The sequence below is a fragment of the Epinephelus fuscoguttatus genome, linkage group LG9 (assembly GCF_011397635.1).
Source record: "Epinephelus fuscoguttatus linkage group LG9, E.fuscoguttatus.final_Chr_v1".
NCBI classification, from domain to species: domain Eukaryota; kingdom Metazoa; phylum Chordata; class Actinopteri; order Perciformes; family Serranidae; genus Epinephelus; species Epinephelus fuscoguttatus.
This window is the reverse complement of record NC_064760.1, coordinates 19,082,750-19,104,782: the sequence shown is the minus strand read 5'-3', so window position 1 is coordinate 19,104,782 and position 22,033 is coordinate 19,082,750. Positions and strand designations below refer to the sequence as shown.

At 42.2% G+C, this 22,033-nt stretch overlaps 1 protein-coding gene and 1 long non-coding RNA gene across 3 annotated transcripts in view; both read left to right on the top strand.

The window, feature by feature from the left end:
* The window catches only part of LOC125894780 (uncharacterized), a 56,677-nt gene that overhangs the window by 17,639 nt on the left and 17,005 nt on the right, over positions 1–22,033 (top strand). The gene's annotated exons all lie outside the window — the stretch shown is intronic.
* Positions 2,144–3,997, top strand: sox3 (SRY-box transcription factor 3). Its single transcript, XM_049586370.1, has one exon. The coding sequence runs from the start codon at positions 2,357–2,359 to the stop codon at positions 3,257–3,259; it is 903 nt and encodes a 300-aa protein (XP_049442327.1). The 5' UTR covers positions 2,144–2,356; the 3' UTR covers positions 3,260–3,997.

Genomic DNA, 22,033 nt, shown 5'->3' with positions numbered 1-22,033 from the left:
TACCGGTCAATTTCCATAAGAAGATTACAAGCGGATCAGTATTGAGATCTGCCCAGATAAACAAATAACTGGTCCCTGAGAATAGATGGCTGCTAATTGGACGTTAGTTTTATTGCTCTTGCTCTGTTTGTGACGCCCCATTGAACGCGAAAATTAAATTCATGAAGTGATGTCTCTTTGCAGCTGATTTACTGCAACTATATGGCTGAGGGAACTATAGGCTTTCCTTCCCTGGAAGATAACACATCATCATCTTTATTTGTGCCTATGTGCGTCATTTAAGAGTGTAAGTGCATTTTTCTGTACTCCTGTTTTTGAGTCATAGTGTAACTTTTATAAATATATATATTTCCTTGTCACTTTTTTTCATTTTGCAAAACTTTCAGTCATTATTAGGAAGAAAGAACATTGATAATTTAATAGAAGCAGCTCTTTAAACCCTTAAATCAGATCTGATCTGAGTCAGAAACGCAATTTTCCAAACTCTTATTTATTTATTGTCCTCTTTTAATATCTGCTCTTCTCCCACATTAAAAAAAAAAACTCTGCACACCCCGGTCCCTTAGGTGCCCTGCCTCTGCAATAAAATGCATGACTTGTTTCAGATTTGAAAGCTGCAGGAGGTGAAACGCTCTAAAAATGCACATACCCCACCGATCCCTGCAGAGCTCCATGCAAATACCGAGGTGTTAATAGTCGTTTTCGATGGGCCCATTCGCTCGTCATCATTAGCAGGTGTGAGTTTGGCCCCTGTTGGAGTTTGCTGCAGAGTGGTTTCAGCGGCCGAGCGGCGTTTCAGGTCGTTTGTAAGCACACACATGCAAACGAAGGCCACTCCACGGTAATCATTTTAATAAGCATTAACACCGCCGAGAGAAAACAAGTCAGCAAACAGTAGCTGACACGCACATGACGGAGCGAGCTGTGCGTGTGTGTGTGTGTGTGTGTGTGTGTGTGTGTGTGTGTGTGTGTGTGTGTGTGTGTGTGTGTGTGTGTGTGTATGTGTATGTGTGCACAGTCCCAAAGTAAACTTTTCCCTCGGGGATTAAAGAGATAGCCTGTCCCCTCCACAAGAGGTCGTTGATGTATTAAAGTTTTGCATTGTGGTGCACCTGAACGCAGCACAGACAGACACATGAACGTGCCTTTCATTTCATTTAAAAATGTCCTACTTTACAAATCATGTTTAGGTATTTTGTAAGATTAAATAATGCTTTCGAATATTTGTTTTATCCCGTGGAGCCATGCGCCTTTTTCTGTTTTATTTTTACGCACGTACACTCAGGGGATATTCCTCCACTGGAAGGAAACTCGGCAGGTTAAAGGAAATTCACACAGCGCTCAGGGAAGAAAAACTTCCGAGCAGGTGGTCTAGAAATGCTCTCATGAAACATTGTTATCACATCAGTGTGTTGAGGGTTTTGACAGCACCGAGCCTCTAAAATAAAACGAAACCTGTGTATTATTTTTTATATTTAATGTTGGCAATATATTTAGTGAAATTGTGATTAAAGCAACAAAGGCGTGTTTGACAGCTTGTAGAGACTGAACGATTTATATCTGCCATGGGCGCATTTTATTCCAATATTCCACTTTTTACTTGAAGTATTTGCACTGATTTAAAGTGGCCTGTTGGGATTCGCCTCTGCAATTAATTTAATGACACTGGTTCCTTAAGACTTTTATTCCCTGCAGCGTATGTACTGCATATGTACTCGTTTACATTTAACATAAGGTGTAGCCTTCTGTCTGTAAAAGTTTTTGCATGTCTGACTCAGATTTATTCAGCTGAGTCCCGAGTGTGGAAAAGGAGCTGACAAAATAACCCATCATCGGATGTAATTAGCTCCAAAAACACCTGCTCAATAACACAAATAAAGCTGCTGTATTTCCCGTTACTTCTCATATTATAAAGGTTGTAAATTTCTAACATTTTGCGCTCACGTTGTTGAGCTGCGCTGCTGTTTTAAAACTTTACCTCTCCCTCCTCCTCTAACCAAAACACGGCGCTGCGCGCTCCGGTTGGTTACGCGCTGGATACGGGAGCTGCGCGCTGATTGGTCGCCTGTCCCTCATTGTCATGCTGTCAATCCACATCACATGGTCCGACCACTAGGCCTATTAACAGATGAGCTTGGCGAACAAGTTTACAGACTTCTGTTTCAGAGCCGTGGGGGACAGAGCAGCTTTGAGCGGAGAGCAACCAGAAGCACCTGCAGACTCATTTTGCCTCTTTGGGCACAACTTTTTGTTCCATCTTCTTATGAGACTGGTCAGTACCTCTACCTCTTTGACTTCTGGCGCTGTTTTGTGAACTTTTTATGTGCCTGTGAGTGAACACTAAAAAGCCGCCTGAATGTATAACATGATGGAAACCGAGCTCAAGACCCCGCTCCCGCAGTCCAACTCGGGCTCGGCGCCGGGCGCTAAGAACAACAGTGCCAGCGACCAGGAGCGGGTGAAGCGGCCGATGAACGCCTTCATGGTGTGGTCCCGGGGACAGCGGAGGAAGATGGCTCAAGAGAATCCCAAAATGCACAACTCTGAGATCAGCAAGCGGCTCGGCGCTGACTGGAAACTTCTGACCGACGCTGAAAAGAGACCATTCATCGACGAGGCCAAGCGTCTACGCGCTATGCACATGAAGGAGCATCCGGATTATAAATACCGTCCCCGCAGGAAGACCAAGACCTTGCTCAAGAAAGACAAGTATTCTTTGCCCGGGGGTCTGTTGGCGCCAGGAGCCAACGCCGTCAACAACTCGGTGTCTGTGGGGCAGCGGATGGACGGTTATGCGCACATGAACGGGTGGACAAACAGTGCGTACTCCCTCATGCAGGACCAGTTGGCCTACCCTCAGCATCACAGCATGAACAGCCCCCAGATCCAGCAGATGCACCGGTACGAGATGGCAGGGCTCCAGTACCCGATGATGTCCTCGGCGCAGACCTACATGAACGCGGCTTCCACGTACAGCATGTCTCCGGCGTACACGCAGCAGACCACCAGCGCCATGGGACTGAGCTCCATGGCGTCCGTGTGCAAGACCGAGCCGAGCTCACCGCCGCCGGCCATCACGTCCCACTCTCAGCGGGCGTGTTTGGGGGACCTGAGGGATATGATAAGCATGTACCTGCCTCCCGGCGGGGACAGCGCAGAGCATTCCTCCCTGCAGAGCAGCCGGTTACACAGCGTCCATCCGCACTATCAGACCGCAGGGACTGGCGTCAATGGGACGCTACCTCTCACCCACATCTGAGGGGAAGAAAGAGACTTCAAACTTTAAAAAAAAAAAAAAAAAAGTACTTCGGATACTTGAACTTTTTGGTTGCTAAAGAAACAACGTTCAAAAAACAATTTTATCTCAATATCTCTTTGAGTTGTCCATTTTGAAATCTGAAATGGACCCGAAACTGAACGTTGAGCCCATCAGAGTAAAATGCATTGCAAAGAGGCTTTTTATCACAAGTATAAGCAATCAACTTATGTAGAAGAATTGGACTTCTATATTTTAATTAATGCCATATTTTCTCTCTATGAAAAGGCATGTGGCCTCATTAAGAGAGGCTGGTGTATTTCAGAAAAGCTGGATGGAAAAAAGTTGGTTCATAAATGTTTACACTTAATTTGTAGAATGTCAGCTGTCTCGACTGTGTCCAAATTTTTTGTAGTCTCTTTTTATTTTCTCTCCTCCCTCATTACCCCCTAGGTTAAAATGAAATGTTAAGACTGTGCGGGTCGCAAACGCAAGTTTTATTTATAGTAAGTTTTTTTTTTTTTTTTTTCTTTTTAGCTTGTGAACCCGATGTTTTGTCACGTGAAAAAAAATGTTCAAAGTTTTTTTGTTTTTGTAAAATGTTATTTTCTGTGATGGTTTTTTGACAGTGTCATGTTTACTCATTCTCCTGAACGAAAAGGTTTATTTAAACTGACGTTTCTACATATTTTAAGACCATCCTCTATTCTTAAATGCTGAATAAATTTGTACGAAACATGATTCGTGACTCTGTCTTTTGTGTGTAATGTGAGGTTTGGAAATATGACTTTTGAAAATACCTGGTGTACTAAAACTAGAATTTTTACAGGTGTAAAGATCTTCAAACACACTGAATGACGATTGTTATTTCCCTATGATAATCTCGTAAAGGTCAAACCATAGAATTAGATATCTAAATATTCAAACAAGTTGAATCTGCATTTTTAACATTTTTGCCCACATATTTATTTAAAAAAGAGAAATACAGGCACAGTAATATTTCCAGTTTGTAAACACATCAGATATTTCCTCATACAGAAGATAATGAAATAAATTGTTTCTCCAGTTCCTTTACGAGCCTGAAAGAACAGTGAAATAATTACACAGTGCTTTTGTGGACTTATTAAAATGTTTAGTTTGTTTTAAACATCCATTTAAAATTAAAAATATAAATTTACATTATTTATTCTGATCTTTCCTGGAAGCTTTTTTACAGGCTTGTTAGTTTTAGAAATATCATTCATAGAAAATAAGGGTACTTTTCATCTTTTTATTTTTTTGTAACAGTCGGTGAAAAGAACCTGTATTTTGTTTTGCTTTATCACATTAATATAGTTAAATTAACTATAGCTCATTTTTATATTTTCGTGGTGATGATTCCACAGGTTGTCATCACTGTGTTACCTTGTTCAGTTTAAATGTGTTTTTTGTGTTTTATCATAAGAATTTAGTTTGAATATTTCTACTTTTTTCAACAAATCAATTAGAGTCTAAGCAAATAAAACTAAAACAAGTTAAAAAAAAATGAGATGTGCATCAGATTACATTTTAAAACGGTGTAAACCGACACATTTTTCAAATAATCTATTATAAATTGTGTAAATATAACCCATAAAGCGCAGGTGATGACATCAGAGGCTTGCTTTGAAAAGTTTTGTGATGATGTGCCAAAGTGTATATAATTTGTGACGCTATGTTTGGCAGAGAAAATAATGTAATAAATTACTTCAGCTTAAGCATTTTATTTAAATACTTTGCATGTTGACGCAAGTTTTTCTCTTTAGGTGTTTGATATATTTCCTGACGTGTGCAGAGAAACTTCTGTTGTGCTCATCTGCAACATTTAGAAAATGCTCTGCAGCGATGTGTCCCCCTCCGAGTTAAATTTCATGATCAGGCGACTATAATCTATATTTCATTTCTAACAAATTACACTGAAATTGCTTCACATTCATGAACTCTACAGCCCTGAACAACACTCACTGTGGCTGACACTGATAATGCAAAGGTGTGCTGGAGAGCGCGCCGGCCTGCTGTTGTAGTGTACCTTAGGATAAATAAGCTCTGGCCACCAAGAGGGCCAAAGCAGTGGCAGTCCTGCTGGCCTTCCCACACTCCCTGTAGGACTTGATCCACAGCTCAGCACAGCGGCCTGGATTAGCCCCACGCACCTTTGTGGAGGGAAAGATTATCCAGACCTCCCTGCATTCACTGACAGGGTCTTAAGTCACTCTAGCGTGCCAGCAGCCACCCGTCACCTAATCACACTTTCCAACTCATTTTTTTGTGATTAAGCAGCTTTTCTCTTCCTGCTCCTCTGTGTCAGAGGTGTTTGCTGTGGGCTAGACGGACTGATGGTTTTCAGTCATTTATCAAACTCTGAAAATTACGTAACCTCGTTACAGCTTCCACCTGCACAGCTCCTTTGATAAATAAATAAGTTGTGGGTTAACTTTCAGCCAAAATGTTGAGGTTTGATGCAGAAGTTTGAACATGTCAGCACAGTTCAGTGAGGCTCGGTGTGATTGGCACAGAAATGTCATGCCTAATGATGATTTAGCAGTGAAACTCAGTGTTTGGGGTAAGGTGTGTGGCTGGACCGTGCGTGGCTATTGATCGTGTTTGAATGTTCTGGCAGTGAGGCCATCCGAGTTGGGTTCCCTGCTCCCATCCCCCCCTTCGCTCTCCCCCTGCTGAGTGCCCGGAGGGCCTCTCTCTCCTGTCATGTGGAGCTCTGTGCCCACTCAGCAAGTGCAGGCATATCCCACTTCCATCTGCCTATGACCTCACAGCCCCTGTTTGTTTAACCCCCTCTCCAAAAACTAACCTAATTATAGCCCTGTAGAACATGGATTCAGCGGATTCCCAGTGGATTCTGCCACTGTGTGTCTACGCGCACCTATGCATGTGTGCAGTGCATGCAGGGCTCCAGCTCGACAGCGGCAGTGCTCTAGGCCGCGTTTCAGTCGATCCTGTTTTTCACATGTCTCTCCTCACATTATGTCAGAACATGCCCTGCTGGTTGCACGTTTTGTGGGAGTAGATGTGAACAAGGTGGTAAAAAAGCAACAGGAGTGTGTTTTGAGGTCTCTTTTGACGTCAACATGATGAGTGGAAAACTCATTACACAAATCTGGCTGACAGACTGACGTTGGTGACATCACTAACTCGCCTGCTCGACTGGATGGGCAACTTCCAGCAGGAACACACCTTCTGAAAATACTCTCAAGTCTTCACGTAATCTCAAACTCAAATCTGGAACCTCCTCTGATGTACAGATCAGACATCACTTGCGACATAGTTTGAATGTAACGGATGAGTGGATGAGTACAGTGTGTGACCGCGGTTAGGGATTGCACCTATGACAGTCAGACTGTATTGATTTGCTGTGGCTGGGATCTCCAGGAGGCCCTTTGAGGCGAGCCTGGAGGGCCCTAAAGTAGCCTGTCCAGCTTGGGCAGGCCTGTCCAGAGCGGTGGGACTCGTGTGAGGTACTGAGATTGACAGCAGAGCGGTGTGTATGTGTGAGTGTGTAGAGGTGCGGGGGTTGGGGGTGGGGGTTAATCTCCCTGAACTGGGGCAGATGTTGTTAACGAGCTCCTCTCAGGTCGACTCCCTGCGTGGGAAAATGGCATCAAATCCTCCTGGGGTCAGGGCTTTTGGGCTGACCCACTGAGAGCCATCCCTCTCCACTGCACCGTCCTCTCAATCCCCTCTCCATTCACTCACCCACTCATTCACTCATTCACTGACAGCACTCACCACAGACACTAGAAAATCACATTTGACCATTTTTTTTATACCTCTCCTCTTTTAAGTACATCCCCAATTTTCAGCTCCTTGCCTGAACGCATGTGAGCACCGACAGACTTGTTCCGTGATGCAAATGGCTCATTAATGATAGCTGTGGTTGGATCGCCATGCCTTACACAACCACAAGGAATGCTGAGTGGGAAATGCTTCAAAGGAAAGCACGCCGCCACTCAAGAAACTGCATCCGCCCAGCAGCGAGTTACTTGTGTTTATGGCAGTCGAAAGTAAATTAGCTGAATTAAGGCCTTATAGACTTTCAGGCGCCCGAGCTGCTATAAGGTCGGGTACCTAAAGAAATAATCGTGGGTGTAAAATTACATGCGTTTAAAAAAATATGTTCAAGTGGAAAAAATGATGTGTGATAGGTTTGTTTTTCCTGCGTTAGCTTTGATCTGATTCAGTAGATCTCTGTTGAAAGACATGTGAGAAACACCTGACACCTGTGCCACAGAGCATGAAGGGAATCAAACCTTTAAACTCAGAGACTCAAACCAAAATCTATGTTAAAATCTCAAAAGTGGGGAAAAGAGAAGACACCAAGCACCTCGACCACGATGATGTTCGACCTATGTACAGACTGTATACACTGTACACAAGTGATGGCTCTGATGTGGCGACTTCTCATCATTCATATCCGGAATGGGCATGTCTGTCATGTCAACATACCTGCTTTAGGGTTTATCCTGACTTAGGTTTTAATACGAGGGTCATCCATTAAGGTGTCTGACTCTGAAGGTGTGTTTACTTTGTCTCAGCAGGTGTGTGTGTGAATATGAGACTTGTCAAATATGAGACGGGATTACCGCCTCTTTTGTCCCAAACAAAACAAATACAAATCACACGAACAGCTGAAATGGGAGGTTTCTGTTTTTTGCACCGCCCGGGTTGTATGTTTAAGAGTCTTTTTTCAGACATGGATCCTTTTGACGTTTTTGTTCAGCTACTGAGGTTTACTTGAACTTGTTTTCGCTTGTAATTGCGGTTGGAGGAAGATGTGTAAAACCACCCGTACACATGCACATGAGCACACAACCAAGAATGAAACTGGATTAAGAGGCCTCTTCCTGAATAACCTGTAAGGGCAATTACATACAAACGGTTGGTTCTAATAAGTGCTGAGGACCGCTCAGGCCAGACCAGTCACCAGAAGAAAATATTTGCATTGCATTTTTCTGCAAACCACTAATTAATATATTTGCATGTTTTATAATTATCAGGGTTTTTGAAGTTACATTTAACCTAAAGATTGTCATCGGGAGTTGATGGTGTATACCATGTCACACGCCTGCTAAGCTGCAGACCCTGTTTAAGACCAACGAACAGCAAAACCTGTTGTTTTTTAGCGAGACATTGCTGTGTTTCCTGTGGCTTTCTAGGCACTGAAGGTGGGTATTTTTTAAGCGATCTGTAGTTGCTTTGTTTTCTGTGACTTCTAAGTGCCCAAACATGGGTGTCTCTTAGGGGCACGTAGCAGTTTTTCCAGCAGCGTTTAGGTAGCCAAACATGGTTTTTTTTGCATGTTTTTGCGGCTTTTTAGCCCTGAAATGTGGGTGTTTTTGAGGGGCCAGTTGCTATTTTTCCGACAGTTTTTTAGCCCCAAACATGGGTGTCTTTTAGGGGTCTGCAGCTTTTTTTCCCAGCCGTTTTGAGGTACCCAAACATGGGACCCATTTCTTTGTTTCCTTTGGCTTTTTAGCCCTAAAATATGGGTGTTTTTTGGCAACCTGTAGTTGTTTTTCTGGCAGCTTTTGAACGCCCAAACATGGAAGTTTTTTATTAATCCATAGCTATTTTCCGAGTGGTTTTCAGCGCTCAAACGTGACTTTTTTGAAGCGACCCATTGCTGGGTTTTCACTGGATTTTTAAGCCTTCAAACATGGGTGTTTTTTAGGGGCCTGCAGCTGTTTTTCCAGCAGCTTTTGATACTTTAGGGACTCGTCACTTTGTTTCCTGTGGCTTTTTAGCCCTCAAATGTTGGTGTGTTTTCTTCAGCACCGAAATGTGTGAATATGTGAATTTTCAAGGGGCTTGTTGCTGTGTTTCCAATGGATTTTCAGCCCCTCAACAAAGATGTTTTTAGTGACCCATGGCTATTTTTCAAGCAGCTTTTCAGTATCCAAATGTAGGTGTTTTTTAAGGTACCCGTTGCTGTGTTTCCTGCGGCGTGGGTGTTTTTCTAGCAGCTTTTCAGTATTTAAATGCAGATGTTTTTACACGACCCATAGCTGTTTTTTCAGCATATTTTCAATATCCAAATACGGATCACTTTAGTTGTTCTTTTATCTCAGACATGTCTTAAGATGTTACATACCTTTTTAGGCTTCCTAACATCAGCTGATTGACAGATCAGATAAAGCTGATAAAGACATGTCACAACCACCACCAAGTGACGCTTCTGAGGAAGGCAGACACACCTTAAAACCTTAATACATGTCTAAAATAAAATAACAACTAAAGTGATTATCAGAAACTGAAGACATAATGAACACCATTGATCCAATTATGGATGTTTTAGGGTCCCATAGCTTTTTCCCCAACAGCTTTTCACCTGTTAAATGTAACTGAAGCTGTTTTTCCAGCGGCTGTTCAGTACCCAAATGTGGGTGGTTGTAAGGTACACGCTATTGTGTTTCTTGCAGCTTTCTAGCCCCCAAACCTGGGTGTTTCGTAGTGGCCTGTAGCTTTTTTCCAGCATCTTTTCAGCCCTGAAACATGGGTGTTTTTTTAGTGACCCATAGGTTTTTTTTTCCAGCAGGTATAATACCACAAAAAGTGTTTTTTTTAAAGCCAAGACATGAATGTGTTTCCTGTCTGGATAGTGGCACTAATTGTGGTTGGTTGTTGCCGAGACATTGCTGTGTTTTTTACTGAGGATTGTGCACCCAAACCAGGTATTTTAAGCCAAGACATGATCTTCTCCGATCCATAACCAAGTGGTTTTTTTGCCTAAAACATGTTAACTAAGTTTGAATGTATCTGCTATATATATAACGTGCAAATGTAACATATCTGTTTTTGCAGAAATGTTTAATGCCGACATTTTTTCTGGCATTTGGGTTGCTCAGGCACCAAGTGAGACACTGTAGTGTGTAAAAGTGTGTCTGCTGCAGCTGGCCCCTTTCTGAAGAACCCATCACTTTGTCTATGAACACTGGAGCATGTAGCGTTGCTTTTAATTTGCCAAACTAGAGTTCTGACCCCACTTCTGACCTGTCTTGGAAGCCTTGGAAAATGGGGCCAAGTGTATATACTGTGCCTAGGGACAGCAGAAATATGGGACTGCTGCAAGACAATGCAGAGTCTGGGGGGGATAAGGACTTAAGGGGGTGACAAGGGGGAAGATTAGGCCTCTCATGTAGGCCACAGATATTGATTAGTGTTTGTCAAGGACAGTGAGAGGGAACACAGATTGACAGATACACAATAGTGGTGCGGTGTGAACATATCGCTATTGTCAGAAGCTGAGTCCATTCAGTAACCTGTACCCATGTGTGTGTGTGTGTGTGTGCATCCCCAATAAACACACACACGCACACTTCAAAATAAAAGCACATGTTGAAAAAAAGATGATTAAATGCACCCAAAGTAGGAGGAAAGATTTATTTTCCTAGTGGGGTCACTTTGTGTTTTAGTTTAGTGTAGCCCTGTCTGTATGTGTGTGTGTGTGTGTGTGTGTGTGTGGTTTATGGGAGTGTAACCCTGGGAACATGGGGGGAGGTGGGAGACACTGAGCTACGGGTCAGTCCTGACTGACTCTGTCACTTATTGATTAGTTGCCATGGAGAGTTAGTCAGGCCATCTCTCTTTGAGGTGTGTCCCTGAGGGCCAGCAGCACTGCCCAGATGAGCCTGTGGAGGCTTTGTCTGCAGGGGGTCACTGCGCTTGTGTGTGCGTCTTGTGTGCACTGTGTGCGCGAGTGAGAGCGTGTGACCTCGCTAACTCTCACTCGCACTTCCTTCATCCTCATCCCTCTTTTTTTGACCCCCTGTGGTACTTCTTCTTGCACTTTAGGCACTTTTCTGCATCATTCTCCTGCACGGCCCAGGCACCCAGCTAATCTGCTCGTATCTCAAATGCATCAATATTTATGTACACCTACTCCCGAGGGGCCTGTAATAATGGGGATTGTAAACAAATTGTCCAAACTTATTGAGCTGTGAAATCCCCTTCATAGCAGCTGGATTTGCCTACTTATATGATCCTCTCTCGACTGTGTTCTTGATTTGTCAGTGTTCCCATCAAACATAAAGAAGGAGGGCTAGCAGGAGAGGGTGCAGGAGGGAAATGGATGTTTCAGGACTCAGTAGCTGACGACTCCACTGACAGCCCAGCAGGGGACGGTGAGGGTGATGGTCTTCACACCTCTCTGGAATAATTAGGGAGCTCAGGAGTTGAGGCAACGGGCAGCATACCAGTGTTTAATTCCAGAAACAAGGTGGAGATGATGATTATTTTAATCAAGATCACCAAATTTACAGGATAATGCTATTGTTTTGCAGCTTATTTTCATGGCCTTGGTCATTTTTTTTCCTATTAGTAGTAGTACTACAGTTGTATTTGCCAAGTTAATTGCTGGATTTGGGAACATGGAGACAGTGCAGAAAAGTCATAAAACCATACAAGTTTTGAACAAACTCCCAAGTTACCTAAATGTGTTTGTTTAAAAAGGGTTGAAACTCCAGCAACACGTTTTGCCCTCTGGCCTTCATCAGGGCCGTAAGCCAAGACACACTGGTCTTGCAGTAGAGTTTGTTGCTGGAGTTTCGACCCCTTTAGACTTCTTTCCCTTCTACATGAACCCTTGAAGTAGGTGACATTGTCCCAGAAACCCCTGACCTACTCAAACTTATTTGGAATGAACAGATGAACTGAAACGTAAAATTGTTAGCCACAGTGTTCTTCACACTTACTGCAGTTGTGGCCACACAGTTTTTCTGTGCTATGACAGTTTATTATCATAAAGGCCTTGACACGCCAAGCTGACAGTTTGCTGTTGCTCAATATGGGGTGTTCAGTGAGTGCCTCTTGCTCTAGTATTAGCAGTGTGTCTCGCACCGTTGGCACTAGTCAGCCCTTGTCTACTGTTTTTTTTGGCTAGTTCAGCATATTGAGTCAGTGTCGGAGATGGCAGAACACATCCATAAATTAAATCAATCTGATTGGCAGTTTAGGACAGTGCAGGTGAAGAGAAATGGAAGTGAGGAACGCGAACAAATGATCCAAAACAGCAGGGCTCAAGAATGAATCAGACTTTTTTTAATCTTTTTATTCTCAAAGCTCTTAATAAGCAGAAACAGTTCATAATTGTTTCTGTGATTGTTTGCTAGCGCACCGTAAGTATCCCTTGTTCTTTCAACATTGGGGTTGTCGTTAATGTGCTCTCGGGCTAACTAGCATCTTGAGACTGTCCTGTTGGTCTTCTAGTTTTCCTTTTAGCCATTTTTACACAGATATTGTGCTCTAGGGCTGCTTCAAAGTTCCTTCTGCATGCCGACTTTGCATTTTTACACAAAACCAAACAAGGGCAGCATCATTCCTCTACAGTGTGTGATTACAGACTGCGTGCCAGCATTGCAGAATCAAAAAAGGCATGACAGGCATGACATGTAACACAACAACAATGGTGAAATATGGCAATGACAATTGTTTACCATCTCTGATATATGGCGGCTTATCTAGCCGTCTGCTCAGAGGGTAAGGACCTCCTGAACCTCATTGTTTTTCCAATTTACAGACAGTTACAACCACTGTTCTTCTTCTTTGAGTCAGCCGCTAACTGCTAGCAGCTACTAAATTTTAAATCTCCCGTGATGGGTTGCATGCATAACATGCTGATTAAATGTTACACCCGTCCTGCCAGCTGACATGTTTATACAGACTCTGTCTCACTACCGTTACTACTGGCGGTGGGAGCTTAAAGGCGAGACTACACTGTCTCCCCGTTCCAAGATTGTACCTTATATACCAACCAGCTAGGCCATATAACGGAGCATTTTTCCACCTTGAACAGGCAGTGTAAAGGGGCTTTTGAATGATGAATACAGACTACTGTTCGTTGCTGGTGTGGAGAGTTTCCTCTCTCACAGGTGCAGAACATACCTGCTAGTTGGCTGTAGTCTTTGCATTGTGTTCAGATGCAACCTTTTGGGCGAAACAGCGAGGACGTGATGGGACGCAACTGTCGGCCTTCATCGCCACTTGTTCTTTTAATTTGGGGTGAATTCACTTTTGGTTTCCCCTGTAATAGTGAATGATTTTAGCCCCTTTCCCACTGCACAAACAACCCACTAACACCAGCTAACATCTGACTTTTCTGCCTAATGGGAAAGGTTACAGTTGGCATTCACACCCACATGAAATGACTCCGCAGTAGTCATAGATATTTATCAGCTCTGGCTCCGATTGGCAGTGATGGAGACGCAACACCTGAATGAATGCACTAATTTTAGCCCTTTAATCTGTGAGATGTTATGATACGCCACCACAAACACCATTTGTCTCTGCCCAAGCAACACGAATACATTGCTCCAAATTAGTCTGCACCAAGTTTGAAAGAAAGACTGAACAAGTAAGAGATATATAACGTAGAATATAAATAAGGACATAACTTTTGGTCCCCATGCTGCTTTCTACTGTTTATAACCCTGTTTTCCAGCCTGTCTGAGACTTTGAATGTGACACACTAGTAGAAACAAGAGAGGCACTCTCGTTAACTGCAGAGCTGTGTCCAGGTCTCTGGTCTATTGGCAATGGGAAAGGAGTCTATTGTCTATTTTAAGCAGGTTTTCCCCATGTTTTTTTTTTTAAAAAACCTGTGTACATGCACTAATTTTGGTGTAAACGGAGAATTAGATAATCTGAGAAAACTGCTGGTTTGTTTACAACCTGCCTGAATGCCTGAATGCTCGTGTTTCTTGCCCTGTTGGACTTTGTTGTAACAGTATCACCATATTTACAGATCTCAACAATTACTTTTGAGAGTATATCTGATAGAAAAGAAGGCCCCAAAGTGTTTAAATATGACCTAAATTGTTTTTTTAAAAAAAAAACTTTTTATTTATCCTTTAATGCTTCTCAAAGTTTCAAGCGCAGTCTTAAAGAGAAAAAATAACATTCTGGACTTGATTTTCACTTAAAATTTTAAATTTATCGTCAGAATAATGCAAACGTCTTCTCCTTTCAAGAATATGCGCACAAACTTCTTAACCCGAAACTTGACGACGGGCCCCACTATCCCTCCCTAATATCACACCTTGGATGCATAAACATGCCTGTGCTCCACACATCACCCCACCCCGGGGGGGCCTGCATGGCTTTAGTGCCGCGCTGTGACACCAATCAGGGGAGATGGCGGGCTCCTTTGTCATGCAAACACCAATCGCTTCTTGTCTTATTCAAATGTCTGCCCTCTCTCTTTCTCCTCTCCCCTCACTCTCGCTCAACCCCTACCCCGCTTCACCCTCCACCCCCGACTTCAGCCCTCTCCCTGCCTCTCCCTCCTTCTCAAGTCCAAGTAAATCCTTGCTGAGAGGAGAAGGAGCCTCCGGGCCCGGGGCTGCTGAGGCAGGCCTCTCTCCTGGGGGTCAGCCAGTGTCTCAGTGCATGGGGCTGTTTCCAGGCCCAACCAAGTCTATTTCATATTCAAATGTTACAATCAGGCCTCTGACCCACAGGGGGCTCTTTATGGTTGCGGCCCCAGGTCGCAGGGTCAAGATGGTGATTTAATAGCTCAGGCAGAGGAAAGGAGCGGGGGAGCCAAGTGATTTAGGGGATGAATGAGTAATAAAAAAGCATTTTTCCTAAGTTGTCATGTAAATTTCAATCCGTATTCAATATGAGGCTCCCTCCACACTAGAGGCCTTCCTCAATGGCTTTCTAGTGGACTTTAGTCATTCAGAATTAAGAAAGTCCATTTTCTGCTTTTACTCTTGACTTGTGCTTGGTGTAAACAGTAGCTGACGGTGAAGCGGCCGAGGATTAGGGATGGAGATAAGGAGACGTTAAAGAGTCATCATACTTGTGTGGTGCCACTGTGTCTCAGATGTCCTCATGCTCTGGAGTGGCCTGTTATTCCTGTCCCCGAGGGTGTGTTCCCAGCACAGCAGCTCCAGTAACATAGGCAGGTCGGTGTGTTTATGTACATACGTGTCACAGAGAGCGAGCCAGAGTATTATGCTTGCATTACAGGACAGAGGGATGTCATATGCTGTAAAGCCCTGTGAGGCAAATTGTGATTTGTGATATTGGGCTTTATAAATAAAATTGATTGATTGATTGATTGATTATCTCGAGTGCTTTTCGGGTAACACGTACAGCTTGTTGTCCACAGGAGGAAAAAATGGAGGCGCGGACGGCTCTCGGACCCAGCATGCCAAGTTTTTTTCTGGTTAGGTACAGTTAGCTGTTTCCCCACTGGCAGCACACCTCTGCTCTATATGTGACTCACACGGTGTGTCCTGTTCAGGCCGTTCCTGAACCTGACTCATTTAAACAAACAAATCCTTCCATCTCACACCTGCTTTGATGTTGAGGTTTTAATTCTTTTCCATTTTTAGCTCAAGAATCAGCAGCAGCTCTGAACAGTTTATTTAGAAACAGACGCAGCATTAGATGCAGATTTAATAAAAGGTGATAAAACACAGTGTGACACAGACTGAGTGGCAGCAGTAATTATACTGTAAGTGAACAAATTGTGAATGATTGAATGAATGACATCAATTTTCTTGTCTTTATAAAAACACGACACACCCGATCAGGCATGTAAGACCACATCCAAGTAACAGTACAAGTCTTAATCTACAAATACACACATATAAACTTGCAGATGTAAATTTTTATATACAAAAACATACAGTATGCCACCTTCATTCATATGCAGAGATTTTTATTTAACTGGGATAGGTCCCACTGAGGTTAAAATAACTTTTTCCAAGAGAGTCGTGGCCAAAATAGGCAGCAGCACAGGATAAAAACAAGACAGGACAGAAAAACAGATAATACTACAATGAACAAAGTGCAGTATCTGCCATGTATCCAAAAATCTGTTTAAACACAAACACTCTAATGATTCCATCTCTGGGTCTTTCGAAATTGATTTACAAGCATTCAATGATATCAGCTCAATTAGTTCTTAATTACATCTCAGTTTAAGATCTGAAATGTTGCGCTATAAATAAAACAAATAAACAAACCTACAAGAGTCAACAAGCCTGAATATGAGGCCTTTATAGGTACCTGTGTGTCTGTCCCAAGCTTCCAAATAAAATCTGCAAATGCAAAAACTTTACTTTCACACTTTAATTTTAGTTTATTTTCATTTAATGTTCTAATAATCATTTCACTTTCATTTTCATTTAGTTTCTCACATTAGTGGTGGTGAAATGGGACAGTAAACCAATAAAACAAAACAAAATCAAATCGATTTTTGTTTTCTCTCATCACATTATCTAAGCCAAGGTTCACGACCCGTTTCAATTAGAGCTGCAGTAGTTGGTTAATTAACTGATTTGTCAGTCAACAGAAAAATACATTTTCAACATTGTGGTTGCACCTTCTCCAGAGCAAGGATTTGTGCAAGTTGTTTGGAGATTAGCTTTTGGAAACTGACGGATGTTTGTCTGTTTTCTGATATTTTAAAGACCAAACCATGAATCAATGAATCATTGAATCCAGAGATGAATATGCAGATTATTAGCTGGGGTGTAGCACCAAATTTTAGACCTCATGCATAAGCGTCTCTGTGGGGCCCCCGGCCGTTCCCCTCTTGATAGATGTCTCTCACGCATCTTTAAAAAATTGTTTTGTTTTTTTTTAACAAAGTCAGTTTGCTTTCTTTTGTTTTTTGGAACCTTGATTTCCCTTTTTTCGGGAAAAGACATGACAGTGTACGCTGGTGCCCTAGCAGCATAAGCAGTGACTTGCTCAACTTTAGCTGCCCTCTCTTTATGTATCATTTTGTCATATGGATTTGTAAAGTTATTTTGTTGATCTGTTCTGTACAACATCTACTGAATGTCTGTCCGTCCTGGAAGAGGGATCCCTCCTCAGTTGCTCTTCCTGAGGTTTCTTCCATTTTTTTCCCCCATTAAAGGAGTTTTTCCTTATCCGCTGCGAGGGTCCAAAGGACAGAGGGATGTCGTATGCTGTAAAGCCCTCTGAGGCAAATTGTGATTTGTGATATTGGGCTTTATAAATAAAACTGAAAATTGAAATTGTTTAGAGACGAATCCTACAGTGCAGGAGCAGACTAAACCATTTTGCCCCAGAGAGCTCTCACATTTTTTAATACAAATTTCTGTCTGTCTACCAGTTTATTTCGTGAATTTTAATTCACTTATGGTGCTAAATACTAAGAAATAAAGAATCGTAAACAAAACCAAACATTTCATTACAGGTTTTTCGAGGGTCCCCCCTCCACTGGGGCCCCGTGTAATCAGTCCCACTCTTTTCCTTACTACAACACCCCTGATCATTATAGTCACAGCCTTTGTGTCAATACATTAAAGTAAATTCTCTGATTTATCTGATCTCATAGTGATTTGTATTTGTTCACATGATAAATATATTTTGCACATGAGTAATTCTGAGGGTGAAATAGATAATGCATACCATACTGTTAACATCTTCAATATTAGTAACCCACAAAGACCCCTTTTTTCTAAACGCTTTAGATTTGATTTTTATTGTAAAATCATGATGACACAATGGAGTAGCATTAATAAAAGGTATAGCACTTATGTTACTAAAAACACTTATTTCCAAAGTGGTCCTCAATGGCAACAACAAACACATGGGAGCATAGAAATCAATGGAAATAAACAAATTACAATATAAACCTGCTTGTCCCCCTCTGCAACTCCACACCTGCAGTTCAAACTCCCTCCCTTAAAGGTGAATTTTGTTTTAAATATTGTCTTTGTTTAATACGCAGGGGCAGGTTGTTCTATAAGGAGATCTCAGTTGTTGATGTTGGAGATAAATACTTTCATACCCTGTAGCTTCCACTGACAGTAGCAGAGGCCAGAAGCAGAGGGCAGCACGGTGAGATGAGGTTGAGGGGCCACTGCAGGGCAAGGTAGGGCAAGCCTCAGTGGGCACAGCTGTAGCTCTATAGTCATTACTGCTCCTCTACTGGTTCAGAAGAAAAGGGCCGCTACCGCCACATGGCCACTCTGCCACGCCTGCCCCCTGCCACACACATACACACCCAGGAAGGCCTGGTAGCGCCAGGCGGCACCACTCGCAGTTTGCTCTCCCGTCACGTGTGGCAGGGTGGTGGAGCAAAACAGAGAGGTGTTGCAGGAGCTGGGACGGGGCCGGGGGGTGAGGGGTAGGATGGGTGGGTGTAGAGGTTAAACCAGGGTAGGGGGGCTCTGTTCCTTCCTCTCTTATCTCCCGACTGACCATTCTCTTTCCCATCCCCTCCTCCACCCCCCTCCACCCCCCCCCCCCCCCTCTCTTCTCTCCCTTTTGTGGCCTGTGCACCTGCAGCCCTTGAGTCTGGGCAATAAAGCTGAAGGATTTGTCTACTGGAGGTTGGAGGAAAAGTGGGGGAATCATTAAGCACGGGGAACACAAAAGCAACAGGTTCAAACTGTGGTTGTTTGATATGGTGCTATGCCATATTCCCCGGTGATGGGCACGACGTAATGCAGTTTGACACAGAAGGAGTGAGTTTAAGCAGATTTGCGTCCAGATTTACACACTGTTTGGGTTTGTGTCGTTATGAATCAGTTTGATCTGCCACATGATCGGCTTTCAACCTTTGGCCGGCTTGACTTTCATTTAGGGAGAACATGTATGTAAAATGAGCAAATCTCAACTGACCCATGAAAACCATCCAAAAGTCAATTTTCATGAGGTGACAAAACCAGCCCTGCTTTCAGCATCGTGACAATGCACTTATAAAATAATGCAATACTTAATTTTAAGAAGCAGTAGGATTCAAATCACCAAAATTGGAGATCACTGGATGACACAGGAAATGAACTGCAGTGACAGTAATAGTAGGTAAAACTAATCTTATTTTAATAAATCAAGACAAAATAATCAGTTTTTTTTATGACAAAATATCTTTGAAAATTGTCCATAGTGAGTACATGAAATCCTCTTAATGAGGCTTTTATTTTCTAAAATCTAATGCATCAATATTTATAATTCAATTATATAATACAATACATTATTTGTAAAGTGGAGCTGCGCCCATTTTCAAATTTCATACATGTTTTTCCTGTGGTCTGACAGTGTAAAAAATATTAGCAAACATGAAATATTCTCTCCCAAATCCAAAAACTAGAGAGCTAAACCTCAAATTCGTGATGTCATTGAGTATAAAGTCTGGAGCTGCTTTATATACAGTTAATTGAAAAAAATGTTCTCGATGACACTGAGAGCACCCAGGGATTGTTATGAGTATAGACTGACTGACAGCTGCTGCCTCAACTGGTTAGTTTTTAGCCACATTAAAAAAAAGGCCCACCTAAATAAAGCCAATATCAGTTTAAGTGTACGCTATTTTTAGAAAACTGTCACCACTTTATTTTCCTGTCAGACAACTCTCTCTCCCCATCAGGGATCTGATGCCGTTATCTCAAAGCCACCAGACTCCATTGGTGAAAATAGTAATTTTACTCGGAGAATACAGGAGTTGCTGGTCTACCTCTGCCTCAGTTGGCTAACGATGCAATGTAATGCAGAGAAAATATTCTCAATATAGCATACGCTTAAAAGGATACTGATTTTTTTAGGTGGCTAAAATGCGTTTTGCTGTGGCATTGCTGAGCTTCTATGCTGGTGGATCTGGTTTATCAAAGAGGCTAGCAAAGCAATGCAGCCATGTTGTTGAGCTAGTTTGCTGTTTCTGCTAAGTATCTGTCTGTTAGTCACTCACTCTACAGCAGGGAACGGCACTTGTAAAAAAACGACACTGTGTTTTTTTTACAAACCTGACATGTTGGAAGTCCTTCCTTTACCTCTGGAGGCACTGCCCAGAGTTTTTGAACTAACAGAAGTGCAGGGGCCTCGGTGATCGCTCACGCCCTTCACTTCCGGCGGTGCCCCCAGGGAATCGCCGTGTTGTTTACAAATACTTTGGGTAGAAAACCAGCAGAGTTTAGCTATATATCACATTTTTCACGTCACTGTATCACCGTGTAGACTAATCTGATGTTTGTTTATAAATACAATGACTGAACAAATGTTACTATTTCTGTGTGCACGTTTTGTAAATAATAACAATAATAACATTGTAGATTAGCTGGGTTAACTGTTAGCTGTTAATGTTAGCCATTAGCGGTGTCTGTAATAACCATAGACTGTATAAAAATAAGGTAATAACTCAATAAATGGTCCGTGAATAGAATATTTTTTCCTGTGGATATCTTAGTTACAACATGATTGAGCTAGCAAAGCAGTTTTGTGTTGCTATGTGTGGTATTTATTCAGTTATGGGAAATCACGATGTCTAGAAAGCATCAGTGGCTGCAGCTGACAGGGACAGTTGGCAAAGCTAACATCAGGACGTCATCTGTTAAAAGCCTCCCATTGTAGGATACGACACAAAACTACTCCAGTTAGCTCAATCATGTTGTAACTAAGACATCTGCTGGGAAAAAAAAAAATTTTCACGTTGACAAGACGGCGTTTTGGGTGGAGCGGTCGCTATGGACGCGGAGCTTGCTGTTTCTGTAGGTACACATTTCCTGGGGACACCTGCACGTCTTGGCCATGCCCCCTCCACTGTGATTGGCTAAAGCGCAGCATCGTTCAAACTCAAAGCCCCGGCCCCGTCCTCCCCTCCCTCTGTAGTCGTCTTTCACACAGGGCTGCTGACAGATTCTACAATGTAGATTGCAGAATCTGTCTTGAGAGATTACATGCGGTGTAATCAGAATAGACATGCAATCCACTTTTGGACCGCAACCCACCAGTAGAGAACCAGAACCACTGTCCTTAAATATTACAGTTACGATTGAAAACAACAATAGAAATCACCAAGTTTTTTACACAAGATTTCACACATCTCTGCAATTCAAATCAATTACCAGTGTCTATGTGGAATTGATTGTTTATAGCACAACATCATGATGATTTGGTCTATATGGGTACATTTTCTGATTAAACTGAGAAAACTACAGTAGAGTAAAAATTATGTGGGTGTAAAAAACAGAGCAAACAAAATTCTGTGGGTCCAACAAAATCAGTCTCCCATTCACTGCCTATGAAGCAGCTCCAGACTTTATACTTGATGATGATCACAAATTTGACTTACTTCTCTGGTTTCTGGCTTTGAGAGGGAGTAGCTCATGTTCACAAACATTGATTAAACTTTTCTAGACCATGCGAATAACATTGGTGCTCTTCACTTAGGTGGTGTTCACATTTAATTATGTTTGGATGTTAATACTTTTGTATATGTACACTTTTTAAAGCTTGACTTGAGTTTTTCTACTCTACACAATGATATTTCTACTTTTACTTTTTATATAGAGATCTGGGTACTTCGTCCACCACTGAATAACAGCAGCAATTTAATTTCATAGTGAACTTTTCTAAGTTTGTTCAGCCTTCCATTGGAGCCATTCCTCACTATTTTCCATCATGTCTGAAGGATCGTTTTCTTGTTTTAAATCAAAACTGAGAAGACATTTCAGGGGTGTTATAAGCTCCTCAGATTATTTTTAAGCTTTCAGCCAGCCAAGCAAAATAAATTAACACAAACAATCTCTTAGGGGTCAAGTGATAGTTTAACAGTAAGAATGTGTGAGTTTTATGAACATACATGATGAAGGCATTGGGTAAATTCAAAACTAAAGAATCTAAGGGCTTTTATAATTAGCCTAATACTTGCATGAACATATACAGTTAAATATAGAAACACTGAATATTCCATGTAAAATAACTTGATTGTATATTAAAACATGTGACATTGCTTGACTGTGTTGTATCACCTGGTTTAGGTGTCTA